Consider the following 15,833-nt stretch of genomic DNA (forward strand, 5'->3'; position numbering starts at 1 on the left):
GCTTAAAGAAGCAGACCTCCTTTTGGTCTTTCCAATGTTGGCAATATGTTGGCAGTAAGCTCTTTCCAATTCCATGGATCTTTTTCTTACCCCGTTCTGTAGACCTGATTTTGACATCTTCTGAATCAAACTTGAGGGCAGTGGTGGTTTTATTTGACTTTACCAGTCGCTAGGGATCTGTTTTAACCTCTACATGCTACGTGTTCCTGCTCTTAGTGACCGAATTTCTTCCTGAAATGGTGTTAGCATGCAACCATTTGCATAAAAATTGGTGGTGACGTAAGATGATTCTTCCACCAGAATACCAAGTGGAAATCAGTACAGTAGAAACTGAAAGTGCTAATAAGTAGGGTAAACTTCGGGAATATTTCAGATAGTTGGGCATCCCCCAAGGATAGAAGGGTTGCAGGGCATGATTACCTGGAAGAAAGGTATGAAGCTTCTCACATAGCCCCCCCTCCCCATTCTGCCCGATGAGCAAATGCCTGGCATGCGGCGGTAGCTTGTTATGGGTTCCTCACATGACTGTCCTGTCTGGGGGAGAGTTAGCCTTCTAGCCAATGATGTGTTGTTGTAATTTTGAGGTGGGGGCTGGGGTTAAGCATAAGGTACAGAAAGTGAAAGAGAACTTATAAAAAGGAACTTGAGCACTTAAGTCCAATTTTGTTTTTTTGTGTGTTTAGTGCAGGTGACTTCTTGTTTCACCTCTTACATGAGCATTATGGTTGTTGACAGTTTTCATTTCCTAGTGCTTAATTGTTGCAGGAACACATATGTCTAGATTATTTTTAATATATGGTCAGATTTTCTTTAATTGACCCGTTGGATTCTTCCCCTCTTTTGGTGATCTAAACACCACCAAATTACTGCACTACCATTTAACTTAGAGAACTGATCATGATTGTGGCCAAAATTGTGGATTTGATGTCTGGTTTGGGATACGGCTTAAAATTATTCTCAAATAACAAGTTGATCAACGTTCTTACATTGTTAGTGATTTGGTAAAGACCATTTAAATAAGTCCAGTTCCTCCCAGTATAAAATCACAGAAATAAGTTTAAGATGTCATTTCTTCTCCGAACAAGAATGTGAGCCGTCTGTGAGTTCTCCAGCTCGGCTTTCATGCCTTAAAGTCCTTGAAACCTGTCTGGAGAGCTTTCTAAATCCTGCACATTCCTGTCTTCCAGGCTTTTTTTCTGGCCCAGCAGACAGTTCAGGATCCAGAACCCAAGCATGAATGTTCACCGCGGCGGCGAGAGCGACAGGGTACTGCGGCAGGAGGCGAGCTGCCTAAGCGATGACCCTGCAGCTGCGGCCCAAGAGAGAGAAACAAATAGCCTGACTGCTTCCGCTCTTCAGAGTCTCGCTTACCCTCTAGGTCCCAGGAGCGATGGTACGATGGTTAGATCTCGACTTAATTCCGAGGGCTTTCCGACCCGTGAGCGTCCACTCTACCCAGAGGCATAAATAACATCTCCAGCTGATTGGCTTAGCTCACATGTCACAGTTACCTAAGGCTGCCCGCCACAGACAGCCCCCTGACTCAGTCAGTCCCGCACATCTAACTCGGCGGTAACCGTGTGAGAAAAACAGTCCTGGATCTGGAGTCAGAAGACAGATTCAGATTCTAGCTCAGCTTCTTATCATCTGTAACCGTGGATGAGCTCCTTAATCTTTCTGAGCCCTGCTTTCTTAATTTGGAAAATGGGGATATTAATATTCTTCTTACTTCACGCGACTGGGAGACTTTGGAGTTAATGGATGTGCAGGCTCTTGATAAACTGTCCGGTTCTTTTTAACTTTGAATAAAGGCAGCGGCAACACTAATAATAGCAGTTACTGTTTATTGAGCACTCAGCATGCTAGGAACTTTACATACATGTTTTTAGATAAAGAATGGCAGACTGTGGCCAAATCCAAACCACTGCCTGTTTTTGTAAATAAAGTTTTAAAATGCAGCCATCATGCCCGTTTGTTTACATAGGGGCTTTGGCTGCTTTCCTGCTACAGTGGCCTTGACTGTGACCCACAGAGCTTTCTGGCCTTTTACTGATCCCTGCTTAGAGTCCTCTTCCTTGTGCAGATGAGGAAAGGAAGCTTCGGAAGCTTACAGAACGTGCTCAGGCCCCCACACCGCTGGGAGTTGGGTGGCTGCCTTTTGAACCCGCGTCTTTCTGACCGGGCTGTGCTATTCTAGATGCATCCACTGGCAGAGGGGCAGGGTGTGCCTGCCATCCTAGCGTGTGCCAGTGGGGAGAGTTTGCGCACGGAGTCCCCCTTCCTGCTCACCCACGCACGCTTCCCAGGACTTGAGGTGCCCTTCAGGAATCAGCCCCCTGAATTGCTTCATTGCTGTGGGCGGTGGGCGTGCGGAATCAAGCATCCTGAATTTGTGATGTAGGTACCTACTTTCATTTTTTTAGAACAGCACTTTGTGAAAGCCCATCTTGGTGATGAAAGTGTTTCTTTGCTAGAAGCTTGCCTGTGGATTGTGTGGAAGCTTAGCTCTTGTTGTGCAAACAACAGGGCCACACTGAAAATCTGTCAAAAGCTGTAGGATGTGAACCCTCAATAAGCGTTTGGTCTAGATTTGGTTTCCTTTTCTCTAGAAGCAAATGGGAAAGAAAAGTGAGTGTATTCTAGGTCACAGTTTATCTAAGGGCCCAAAGTCAGGCTCATTTCCCACAAGTGATGGGCAGTAATCATGTTCATGAATTGTTGTATACAGACTTAAAATACGTGCGGGATGGGAGTCAGATATTCAGTTGTATCTATAACCTTTTACTTTTTTCAAAAAAAAGATCTGAAGAAAATACAGAAAAGTTAATTAAGCTTGTCAGATCTAGGTGGTGGGATACGCATATTGTATTAACTTTGGTATGTTTGAAATTTTTCATAAAAGAGACTTTTTTTTACCTTAAAATATATTAGAACTGCCAATTTAAAAGAATCCTGTGATAATACTTTTATAAATATTTCCCCCCAAATTGTCTTCTGCATACATCCAGATTTCAGATACTGAGTTTTAAACCTTTTTTGCATGATATGGTATTAGCACACTTTGAAGTGCTCTCACATACTTTATTTCAGTTGATACAAGAATCCCGGGAGGAAGGTGGAGTGAACACGATTCTCATTTTACAGAACTGAACAAGGTTTAGAAAATTAAATAAATTGCTTAAGGAAAACGGCTCCTTGGTGATACTAGGACAAAAACAGGTTCTGTGAAGGAATCCTAACCCAAGGCCACTTGCACTGGAACCTTTCTGCTGAGGGCAAGCCCTGCCTCTTCAAAAAATGGTGCTGGTGATGTTAGGATTCTCCAGTGCATAGTGAAAATGCATTTTTATATGAATTTCTAGGAAAAGTAATGCATTAGACAATTAGAGACTGTCATCCCTTCTGGGGAAATAAAATTTAGAAACATTTGGAAATTTTTAGAAGGATGTGGAAAAGGAATAGTTTCAGCACCCAGAGGTAGCAGGTTCCTTAAATAAAACACAGGAAGTACAAGAGTATTATTTAGAGCTAGAAGTGGAAACAGAAGTAAAAAGTGATTTCCTCTGTGAGACGAGACCGGGGGAAGGCATGGAGTCTGGCAGGGCCTTGCTGGTTGTCCACAGAAATTCTCTACTGTTTAAATTTTTTTAAGCCATGCATATAATTTACTTTAAAATTTTTATATCATTTTAAAGTATGGGCATTATTGCCTTCCTTCTCTCCTCCCCACCATACAAACCTGGAAAAAAGCTCAGGGGGATCCAGTATGAGTCTCTAGCCTATTTTTCCTTTACTTGTTCAAGGCAAGAGTTTTTTGCCTGTGAACACCTAAAAGTTTGGGGGTTTTCTTGTTGTTTTTTAAAGAGACGAGGTTTATCCCCCCCCCCCAAGCCTTTTTGCTGTCAAGTTATTTTGGTTTGTTTGTATGATCTTTTAGACCTTTCACTTGACTATGCCTCTCAGCCAGCAAATCTTCAGTTCCCTCACATAATGCCACTTCCCGAAGACATCAAAGGCTCCTGCTTCCAAAATGGGAATAAACGGAACCATGAACCCTTTATGGCTCCAGAACGATTTGGAAACAGCACTGTGGGCTTTGGCAGTAACGTTCATTCCCAGGCGCCAGAGAAAGTGACACTTCTTGTAGATGGCACACGTTTTGTTGTGAATCCACAAATTTTCACTGCTCATCCGGATACCATGTTGGGAAGGTAATTGATGATAATTTCCTTCCAAATTCACTCTGTTCTCTATGAATAGAAATACCTGCTGTTTATCTTGCACTAGATGTGAGGAAAAGAAGCCCTGCATTGCTTATTTTTCTACCTTCACATCTTTGTGAGACAGGAAGGGCAGGCTTATACAAAGCCTTATATGTGTTGATGATTTGGGGGATGTACTTAATTTATTTACAAAGCCAGTACAGTAAAATGGGCCCCCACAAAGGGAAGTGCAATCAGAACTATGGAAAATAATCTGCTGAATATCCTTCCCTCTTCCTCTATTATAAACTCCCTCTGAAACAGAAGTCACACACCTGATCTCTCTTAGCCATAATTCATACACCCTCACAAAAGTAATCTTGTCTGAGCTCCACAGGTCAAAGACAGGGTTAAGGGAAGATCTAAGTTGTGGCTTTTTTTTTTTTTCTTTTGTCTTTTAATAAAAAATAGACACATGTTCCACATGACACAACAGCAAAACCGTTTTACAGGAAAGCCTTTTGTCTGCTGTCCGTTGCCCGCTCTGCTTGGCAGCGGGTGTCAGGCTGTCATTTTCTGATGCCTCCATCTCTATTCAAGTTTTCCAAAACTGCATCTTTCTATCTGGCTGTTGTACTGTGTCGTGACTGCTCTCTCTTTCCTTCATGTTCCATTCTCTGTGCTGCTTCATTGAAGACCACAGTCTTAGCCTCCTCTCCTCATCTCCTGCCTCCAGCATTTTAGGGGTAGCGTTTAGGAAATGTAAGAGCCTGCCAAGGAGGAGCACTGGCCAGAAAGTGTTTTTGGAGCCTGGACTGGGAGTTAGGAGGTTCTCCTTCTGGCCAACCATAGACCTTAACATGAGGAAGAGCAAATCGGGATAAGAGTAAAAATAATAACAATAATAATAATGTATGTGTATATACACACAGACATTTGGCTTTTGAGGATTTTCATCTACTTGGAAGTAGATCTTAAAGATCTAACCTCACTCAGGACTTCGAACTAATTTGAACTGATTTAGAAATCAGAACAGACCACACTCATTTGTTGAATTTTAGGCTAAGTGGAATCCAGCTATTCAAATATATTTATATTTGAACATACACATGCAGATTCATGATGAACCATTTTTAACCAGAAAGAAATCTGTATATTTCTCAAACATCTGAATTAAGACTAAACTAGAACATTGAAACATTTTCCAGACTGGCCCTACATTTTATCAGACTTGACTTCCTGTCCTCAGTCTCGGTGTTGCTACCGCTGCCCCCCCCCCCCCCAAAACAGTGTTCCCTCGGCACTGGCTGGCTCTTTGAGGTAGATTGCCTCTGACAGTGATCACGAGAGGGGCAAGGATTTTCTGGGTGATAGATTAATTCTTGGGTGACCCTCTTTCTTTGAATCTAGGAATGAGTTGTCCCATGGCAAGAGCGTCTGATTCTTTATCTAGGTGGTTTATCAGCTAAGGTTATCAGTTCTGAGAATTACTTAGGTTTGCACTGTCCTGAGGTTACATGCAGTGTTGGTAAGCCTAGGCAGTGAGCTAAAAAATGTGGGCCACTAGTCACAAGTGGGACAAGCTGAGAGATTGCAAATGGATTAATGTTAATCCATACCACTACCAGATAAATAACTCTGAGCTTAGGTCTTGCTGATGATAGTTAAGGGGTGGGGGTGGGGGGAGTGGCATTACATGGCATGTTCACTATTTTGATTCATAACTGTCTTGGCTAGACTTTAACCAGAACGTTCCAGAAAAATGTCAGCATTCTTTGAAGACACTTTTATCAGGATGGATTTCTTATATATGGTGTTAGTGGTTTGGAAAGTATGTGATTTGGAATCTTTTTCAGACCTTTGAAAAGCAGCCAATTTAGGGTGGAGGATAACAGTTTTAACATTGAACAGCAGGGCTTCCCAGCAGGTTAAGAAAGGAAATGACAGTGAGGTGCCATTGGGAACTTAAATCAGGCTGGCTGAAGATCCTGATTACCTGCCCTGTCCCTCACACTGGTTTCCCATTCCACAGCTCAGACGTGCAACAGGAGTGGGGGAAGTCAAGGGGCCAGTTTTACTGGAGGGGATCTGAGAGGGAGGAAGGAAGCATGGGAGAAGATGAGTAAGGAAAAGCAAGATCTCCCTGTGCCCTCCTAACCTCTGCGTTCATGCACAGAGCAGGCTTGCCTCTCTAAACTATGTCAAACCACTGATAAGCCTAATACCTCCCATCCCTGTCTACTTGACCTGAAGTTCCTATCATTAGAGTTACTCCGTGGATTGAAGGGCATTTTCCCCAGAGCTCCAGCATTAAAATGTACCAGGAAAGGGAGAACAGTAACATCTGCACCCACCAGTATAGATGCATCTATCACATTAGATGTTGAAAAGCAAAACTCAGAACTACTGAGGACTGACAAGCTAGATAAGTAAGGAGGGACCAGGAAGGGTCAGGAGCAGGAGATGCACGGTCTTCCTGAGCTGCCAGCATATCCCTGGGCAGTGGGGAGGGCGTGAGAGGCAACCCTCACACATGCCAGAGATTGTCCAAGGGCCAACTCTGCAGATGCTGCTTTACTTCATTTGCTGTCACAGCAGCTTACCACCCGTGATCCTTGAGGACTTGGCTGCTTCATTTCTCCTTGCTCTCAAATGCTGCAAGCAATCGCTACCACCTTTTCTGTCTGGAAGGAGCTGCTGCTTAGGGGTTGGGTCCCACTGCTGTGTTTTCAGTTTATACTATGAGAACATGGAATGGAGTCTTCCAGAATGAGGTGAAGAGGGGAGCAGTCCTCACGCATGAAGAATCCGGCTGGACTGGAGAAGATTAACATTGTTGCCTGATGTCTTTCAGAATGTTTGGACCAGGAAGAGAGTATAACTTCACTCGGCCCAACGAGAAGGGAGAGTATGAGATCGCTGAAGGAATCAGTGCGACTGTATTTCGAACGGTGCTGGTGTGTAGGAGCCCTTCTTGTTGCATCCTCTTCCCCAGGGGCAGGCATAGGCAGAAGCCTGGAGAGTTCCAGCAGATTGTTACTGACTTTAGGGTCTCTGGTTCCCAGTTCCCTTTCCCTCTAGTTTCTATTCCTGTAACTTTGAAGCACCTCTTGTTGGCGTGAGCTCAGTCAGCTATCAAGGTGTGACTAAGCATGCCCGGAGAGCCAGGAGCCACTTTGCCAGCTGACAAGTCAGCCAACTTCGTGATAGTTCTAGTAAGCTACCATTTTAACAGAACCAGGAATGGATAGGGGGTTGAAGAGGTCACTTTTTATCTTGGTTCTTTGCCTACATTTCTTCTTTTTAATCCATTTACAGGATTATTACAAAACTGGTATCATCAATTGTCCTGATGGCATCTCTATTCCAGACCTTAGAGATACATGCGATTATCTCTGCATTAACTTTGACTTCAACACTATCCGATGTCAAGATCTGAGTAAGTTACAGATACCTAATACCTGCATTTGAGCAGCTGAACTTTGAGTTTGCTTGGAATCGACTGATATTTTTTATCACTAAACATGAGTTTCAAGTGTGGGCTGAAAATCATCTGCAGAGGCAGAGACATGATACTAACCTATTCCCTCTCCTGCTTCACAGCACTGTGAGGAAGTGGAGTAAACCAAAGAGAATGCGTGGTGGGTTCTGAATCTAGCTTGTCCAGTGAGGCACCGAGGTAATGGCTTACCCTCTTGGGACCTTGGTGTCTCAACTAATAAATAAGGATACTGATTCTTGGACATTAGTGAGCCTTCCCTCATAGAGTCAAACAGCATAAATTGGCTGGGTGGTTCATAGAATCATTTTTACCGTTATTATTAACTTTGTGTTTACTAAGTGCTTTCTAGATATGAACTTGCTTAATTCTTGCAACAGTGAGCCCTGCAAGTCAGGTGATAACCCCATTTAACAAATGGGAAGACTGAGAAATTGACTTGTTCAAAGCTCTAAAAAGCTGGGATTAGAGCTGTTGACTACAAACACCATTCTCTTATTATCACCTAGGCTTCCTGAAATTATTTAAAAGATTATTCTTTGAGGTTCACGATACATTTCCCTGCATATTCCATGAAGTTCTCTAGACTTGTGGTTTCTCTACTGGGTCTAGCGCACACTTAGAGCAAGTCCCTTGGTGTCCTCAAACTTCAGATGATCCCTCTTCTGTGGTACCATAACTCCACGAAATTGGGGTTCAGAGCATCTTCAGAAGAGGTCCTACAAATGATGGTTCTTTCTCTTGTAGAATTAATGTACGTGGTTTGACGTTGTATAGCTAACAAAACCTCAGTTGGTCAAAATGCTCAGGGATTATTAAACATGAGGGGGGCACCTGGGTGGCTCAGTTGGTTAAGCATCTGACTTGGTTTCTGCTCAGGTCATGATCTCGGGGTCATGGGATCAAGCCCCATGTCAGCTCCACGCTGGGCATGGAACCTGCCTGGGATTCTCTCTCTGTCTTCCTCTGTCCCTCCACCCCTCCCTCCCTCTCGATAATAAAATAAATAATAAACATGAGGAAGTTAAGGAGTGGTAAAACGTGCAACATATCTAACAAAATCAGCTTCATTAGTGCCTCGGAGCAAGAAACCATTTTCTGCCTTTATGGGCCCCCTGTCTGGAACTTCTCCGTGATAACAGCCATCACCTCATAGTCTTTTTCATTCCAGTAATAGCTGCATTCGGCCAGAGAGGATGTTCACCTACAGCTTCTCTCCCCAGGTGCTTTACTGCATGAACTGTCTAACGATGGTGCTCACAAGCAGTTTGACCACTACCTCGAAGAGTTGATCTTGCCCATCATGGTGGGCTGTGCCAAGAAAGGGGAGCGAGAGTGCCACATCGTTGTGCTGACGGATGAGGATTCTGTGGACTGGGATGAAGACCACCCCCCTCCCATGGGGGAGGAATATTCCCAAAGTAGGAGCCCCCCGCATGGTGTAGATGCTTTCCGCACCAGACGTGCTGCCCAGAGTAGCAGTTAGATCCTGGAAGCAACATGAATGTCACTGTTGAGCTGGCAAGGAGCACACTCACCTGGATGATCAGGGCACGTGATGCAGGGCTGAGGTCTCTGCTGAGTGTGTGACATTGTCCCACCTCCCGCTGCTGCCCCTGGTGTCGGATACTGCGGTGAGACGGAGGCCAGATTGAGGCCATTTAATGGTGGTATCACTCTTCTCTCCGCTGGTTCCATTTTTAATGAATGTACCAATTCAGAAGGTACAAAAGGATGGATATACATTGAAGAGTCTTGATCCCATCCCTGCCTCATCCACCCGGTTTTCCTCCTCAGCTTCTTTTATATCCTTCAGATGTATTCAGTGCACATACATAAGCAATTACATCCATGGTTTTTCCTTTTTTTCAAATGCTTCCATAGTCTACAGACTGTTCAACACCGTGTCTTACATAAAAAGCTTCCACAATCTTTTTAATGGCTGTCTAGTGTTCCACTGCACGACTGTGCCAGAGTGGAATTAACTAGCTCTGTTGTTGGACATTTAAACTATAAATTATGAATGATGCTGCAATAAATAGCCTTTTAAACGGAGTCTTTTTCACACATGTGTATCTCTATAGAATAATATTCCTAGAAATGGAATTTCTGTGCCAAAGCTTTGTTCCTTTATAATTTTGATAAATGTTGTCGAATTCTCCTCCATATTACACTCACAAAACAATATGTGGCAGGTTTGTTTTCCACACCCTCACCAAAACAATGTTTTACTGAACTTTTATCTTTGTCACACTGATAGGTAAAAAATAGCATCGCATTTATGTTTTAATTTGCATTTCTCATTTCATGATCAACACTCACCATCTTTTTAAATTTTAAGAGCCTTTTAATTTCCTTTTCTGTAGCTTTATTTGTGCCTTTTGCCCATTACAGAATTGGATTGTCTTTTACTTAGTGATTTGTGAAGGCTCTCTATTTGTGACCACTCTTTCTATATATATTAAGGAAATTAGCCCTTTGTAATGTGAGTTGCAGGTATTTTTCCCAGTTGACTTTTGTTATTTTGTTTTTTTTAGCTTTGGTAACAGTGGTTTTGGCTAAGCAGAGACGTTGTATTTTTAAGTAGTCAAATGTGTCAGTTTTTACATTATGGCTTCTGGGTTTTATGTTGTACCCAAAAGGTCTTCCCCACCCTGAACTATAAAAATTTCTCATGTGGTTTCTTTCTTATGTTTGATCTATTACTTAACATTTAATCTGTGATCCAACTGGATTTTTTTTTTTGGCATCAGGGTCGGGTATACCTTTCATTAGTCTGATTCTGTTAGCTCGTTTCCCTCCTCTTTTAGAAGTTTTTACTCCATGACTAACTCAGTTTTTCTTTTTCCAGTTCTTTATAGCTCCAAGCTCTATAGATTCTTCAAATATATTGAGAATCGTGATGTCGCTAAAACAGTGTTAAAGGAGCGAGGCCTGAAAAATATTCGCATTGGAATTGAAGGTAATAAATATCCCCATTAGTATTCAGCTTGCATGGCTCATGGAGTGGGTTGTATCTATGGGCACAGCTTGTGTCCTTAAAACCCGGCTTCCAGAGGACGTAGAGAATAGGCACACATGAACACTACATTCCTACCCATGTGAAGGATTCCTGGTTTTGTTTTTGTTCATCCTTATATTTCCTTTTCATTTTATTTCCATTCGTAAATGCTTAAATTAAAGCAGCTGCAGGAATAAATTCCGGTGTACTGCTTTGGCATAAAGGGCAATGAGGGCTAAGGACATGGGCGGGGGGGGCGGGGGTTGTGGAGCAGGGCCCGTGGGCTCACCAAGTGGGAGAGTCATTCCATCAACAGTCTTGGACACTCAAATTTGAATTAATTCCACTGCATACCTTTGAGGAATGTCTGTGTGTATTGATAGAATGGTTTGAAGTGATCTTGAGCAAATGGCTCCCAACCTGTGGTCTCCATAGAAAGGTCTTAGACACTGATTCTTCGAGAATGCTGAAGCCATCCTGGTCTCCTCTCCATGAGTCTTTGACTCTTGAGTTTTGCTGTTCTTGCTATCTCAGTCTTGCCTGCGGAACCCATCAATCTTCATTGTGTCTCATTTAGGTTGGAATTTCAGGTGGGAAGAGATTTTTGAGGTCTATTAAACCTCTTCCACTGTGTCCCTCCTTTGTCACTGGAAACCCCAGGAACAGGGTGACAAGGATTACTCCCATTTCCCAGCATCCCATCAGACTGTCCTACCATTAGAACATTCTTCCATATATCTAGTAGATAACTTCCTCTCTCTTCGGTCTTCCTTCTAGTTCTAGCCTCTGAAGCTACTCTGAGTAAGATTTCTCCCATTTCCATGTGATAGCTTTTCAGATATTTCAGGCAACTTCCCTGTTTTTTTCTTTAGGCTACACATTACACGCTTTCTAACCACTTCTACAGTATGAGATAAGCACTAGAATTAGAGACTGGAGTTCACCATGGCCTAGCAGGATTTCTGTTCTGTGGCATTGTTGCCAGTAAGTACAGGCCTCTGAAATTACTAAGAGGCTGTTCTCGCCCTGCGATTAGAAGAGATAGAATTTTTGTCACTTCCCTTCCAGGGACAAGACCTACTAACCTGGATAGGTGGGAAGTGAGCACGTAGGTGGGTGGGAGTGGCAGGGCATGGTCAGAGGTCATTTCCCCAGCCTTTGAATTTGGGAGGAAATTAAGTGGTTAGAGAAGAGAAAGTGTGGAATCTAGAGTGGGCAATTTCCTGGAGTCGTGAGAATGGCCTTTTTCTGTTTCAGGTTACCCTACCTGTAAAGAAAAAATTAAGAGAAGACCCGGTGGCCGGTCTGAAGTAATCTATAACTATGTGCAGCGCCCCTTTATCCAGATGTCCTGGGAAAAGGAAGAAGGGAAGAGTCGCCATGTGGATTTCCAGTGTGTCCGAAGCAAATCCCTCACTAATCTGGTAGCTGCTGGAGAAGATGTCTTAGAGGACCAGGAGATAGTAATGCACCACCCACCCCAGGTGGATGAACTCGACCGGCTGAATGCTCCACTTTCTCAGATGGCGTCTAACGACTTTCAGGATTAGGGCCAGCTGTGGACCCGTGTCTCTTTAGAGCCCTTCTCTGTCTGCGATGCCCACAGCCAGTTCTCCCCTTGGTTTGTCTCCCCTGAGTATCAGGAGACCTGCTTCTCCGTCCTTTCCCTCTCTCTCACAGTTAGCGTGTGTCCTTTTCATTACTGAAAAGTCTGTGCCTCCGGCCGGGGATGAAAAAGCACTCACTGGCAAATAAGCTACCAGCTTTGCAGCAGCCCTGGTAACTTGAAAAATTTGGATCTGGTGCCGTTTACAGAGTCTTTGCATAACTGCAAAAAGTAGGAAAGGAAGTCGACTCCCATTGGCTCATATTCATCAAAGCAGTCCTCTCATCCTTTATACTTTGTCCTTGGCTTTTTTGTTTGTTTGTTTTATACCAGGCAAATTATGTAGCAGCAAAGGGACCAAACCTTAAAAAAAGATAATCTCTAGCTTCCACAAGCAGGCGCTAATGGGATTGTCATTAGGGGTCAGTGAAGATGCCATTCCTGGTGGCCTCTGTGCCCAGACCTGCATCTGGGAAGAACTAGGCTCTCATCAAAACATCCAAAAGGAGATTTCTTAAGAGTTTAAATTCAGTTTTTTCATTAATGCAATGAATAGTTCAAAACCCCACAGATTCGACTGAAGTCCAATAATAATGTAACAACATTTATGAAACCTTTTTAGGTTCAAGGTTTTTGAGTCTAAAGAAATCATTTGGAATGAAATTCACAACTCAAGTAGAAGAACCTGTCCAGATCAGGCCACTTTGGTTATCCTGGCTTGGAATCTGGTGTGAAGCCATAGGTCGTCACCCTAGGCAGCACATTGCTGTGAGTGTGGCTGGGAAACCTTAGATGATATGGCTGAGAAAGGCTTTTAAGAGGCAGGCAGAAATTTCTCACAAGTGCTCTGTTTCTCAATAGAAAGACTTCTAAGAGCTCCAGGGAAGGGGGCATTTGGGGTAAAGCGGGGTGGGGGAAACGTCACCTGCCCAGGCTTTGTCCCAGTGCAGGATTTTTCTTTGTATATTCTTTTCATACTATGGAATTTTTTTGGATATCAGGATATTTGTTTTTGAAGTAGCCTATCACACTGGGTTAGAAAACCATACTGCTGTCATCCCCAAAGGATAGATGAGTTGAAGGGGTATTAGGCCTAGTAATTTTGTTTGATCTTGTCGGCTCTGTATTAGTAATGCATAGTGTGTGACAACCCAGATCACTCCTCCCATTACTGAACCATTTTCCCTTGTGTCCTCATGGCTATATGGCTATTAACAGCAGAACTAAATTTAGAGTCTAGAGCCAGATGTTAAGTGTCTGGGGATAATCTCCCATTTTATGATAAAGGTTGGCCTTCTAATCACCTACCCAGAGCCTTTACTCATCACAGATTTCAAAGAGGTACATAGTTTCCTTCAAGTTCTTTAAGGTAACATGACGAGTTTTCTTAAATTCCATTCCTGTACGATACCATAGAGCAAGTTAGGTGACTCCATTTTGACTGCCCTAGTTGTAGTCCTCCAAAGGTAAAGTCAGATGGGTGTCGAAAGCTGTTCTTTCCAGGCGTGAAGAACAAGAATGTTCTTAAGAAGTGTGTTCTCTGTGCTTGTGACCAGCATCACAGTGGAAATCAATACTCCGTTCATTACTCAGAAAATAGTAGTAGTAAGGGGTTAAACTGAGCCATCTCCCACTTAGAGAATTCTTCTGACTACCACTGGCATCCAACTTGTAAGGCTGATGGTAAGGGTTAAAGTTTAGGGTGAGGGTTTTTTTTGTAGCCAGAGGGTACTTTTATGTCTGTGAAACTCCTTGATTCCTATTTGAGGTCAGGTTTGGCTTTCACCGTGCCAGTATTTCATTCATACCCACTGATAGTTGACCAGCCCAGATAATCGTTTAATGGTGCTTCCTTTCTGCTGCTCAGTTGACTTCCTCCCATGCCATCACAAAGGAAATCTGAATGAACTGTATTCTCTAGTAAGTATAACGTCTGTTCTCCATCTTCTGTATGAACATTTAAGTGTGAACATGCTGCAGCTAACCCTCTAAAACCAATTAGTCCTGGCTTAGGTGAAAAGCCAAGTATGAAAGTATGGCATGTACTTAGCACTCTGTTCTATGTAAATGATTAATTTCCTCGGGCTTTCAAGAAGTATGTCTCCCTTCCCCCCCTCCCCAATTGGGTTAATGTGCTTTTGGCCCCAACCCATGGGGTGAGTGAGCTGGAAACCCATACAGGTTAATCTGCCAGTGTCACTAGATGGTGGGGACAAAGGGAAAAGTGGGGCCCACAGGTCCCTTCTGGTAAAGAGGGAGCTTTCTTCTGCACCCACCACCCTCCCAGCCTGGAGCTCAGCATCACTGCAGTTTTGGAGCTCCCCTTTCCTGGGCCCAAGACATTCCATGATGGCAGAACTGCTGAGTCCCCACAGGGACGGGCTGAGTTGCAGTCATTCCCTTCAGAGTCTGTTACTGGCCAGCTGGGCAAGAGAGGTTTCTAATAAAGGTGGAACTCAGGTTTGGTGGGGTTTTTTTTTTCTTCTAAGTGCCTAAATAAGCAAGCTAGGCTGTTTATACAGAGCCATCTTCAGAGGAAGATATTTTGCTCTGACGGTCTTACTCAGATAGCTCTGCAAGCCAAGAGGAACCTGAATTTGAGATTTAGAATCGGAGTTTGTGAATGCATCATTATCATGTATCGCTGACTGGGAAACATTTGGCATTGAGCTGGAGAGTGGGCAGAGTGTTAACATGTGTCTGGTGAGATGATCATGGTTTCTCCAAAGTGGAGGAAAAGTATTGAAAAGATGGCAGCATTTAAATGGTAAGGAAGCTAGAAAGTACATTTACTGCATAATATGTAATAGCCAATATTATTTTAAGCTAAATTCCAAGAAACCAGTATGTCATCTAATGTATACAGGTCTATGAAAATACTATGGAATAAGCCCAGGAAGGATGGAAATATTTGCAGAAAACAATCAGCACAGGCTTTAACTCAAATTGTCAAAGTGTGATATGGAGTCTTTTTTTTATCGAGTGTCAATAGAAAGTTAAGAATCAAAGGGTTTTAGTAATTTATCCAATGCCACTTCTTGCCATTATTTTGAGATTGTTAAAATGCACATACAAATTCAGAAGGCAAACCTGATGCCTTCCCTGGGGAAGATGGAGCCACATTCGTGCTCTGGGTGGGATCACCTCTGCAGGAGAACATTACATTTTCTCTTAAAGGCAAAATGCTTGTAGATTTTGCCTCTTTACTTTGTATTTACTTCTAAAGTTGCACTTGTTCACCTACCAGTGTTTACGAAATCCTTTATTTGGGATGCTTTTTCTATAATAAAATATTATCATTTGTGTCCATGTTGTTTGTTTTTAGCAGAAAATAAAACTGGAAGTCAAGATGTTAAAAGGGACCCAAAGCAGCAGCACATTGATTGCTCAGAACAGAGCCTCTTCCTTTCCTGCGGGGCCACAGGGTCACTTTGAGCCTGGGTGTGCCCTTCCCACCCTACTATCTATAACTCACAGCTTCCAGAACCCTAATAGTCTGCCTTCTTGAGTTCCTGGCTAATTTAC

General features: G+C 43.1%; 1 protein-coding gene across 6 annotated transcripts in view; it reads left to right on the forward strand.

Moving 5' to 3' along the window:
• The window catches only part of KCTD20 (potassium channel tetramerization domain containing 20), a 36,539-nt gene extending 20,926 nt beyond the window's left edge, over window positions 1–15,613 (forward strand). The window contains exons 2-8 of one of the 6 annotated variants that reach the window (XM_006736263.3): window positions 1,188–1,393; window positions 3,938–4,211; window positions 7,057–7,159; window positions 7,521–7,641; window positions 8,925–9,122; window positions 10,553–10,663; window positions 11,960–15,613. In XM_006736263.3, the coding sequence (XP_006736326.1) occupies window positions 1,234–1,393; window positions 3,938–4,211; window positions 7,057–7,159; window positions 7,521–7,641; window positions 8,925–9,122; window positions 10,553–10,663; window positions 11,960–12,252 (1,260 nt within the window). In that variant the 5' untranslated portion in view covers window positions 1,188–1,233 and the 3' untranslated portion in view covers window positions 12,253–15,613. Of the gene's footprint in view, window positions 1–1,187; window positions 1,394–2,257; window positions 2,398–3,937; window positions 4,212–7,056; window positions 7,160–7,520; window positions 7,642–8,924; window positions 9,123–10,552; window positions 10,664–11,959 lie in introns of those variants that run through there. The other 5 variants (XM_031031155.2, XM_031031157.2, XM_081828099.1 and 2 more) reach the window with 5 other exon arrangements.
• Window positions 15,614–15,833: the final 220 nt, after the last annotated feature.

The sequence above is a fragment of the Leptonychotes weddellii genome, chromosome 8, assembly GCF_054177405.1.
Source record: "Leptonychotes weddellii isolate Sample4059 chromosome 8, ASM5417740v2, whole genome shotgun sequence".
Lineage (NCBI taxonomy): Eukaryota > Metazoa > Chordata > Mammalia > Carnivora > Phocidae > Leptonychotes > Leptonychotes weddellii.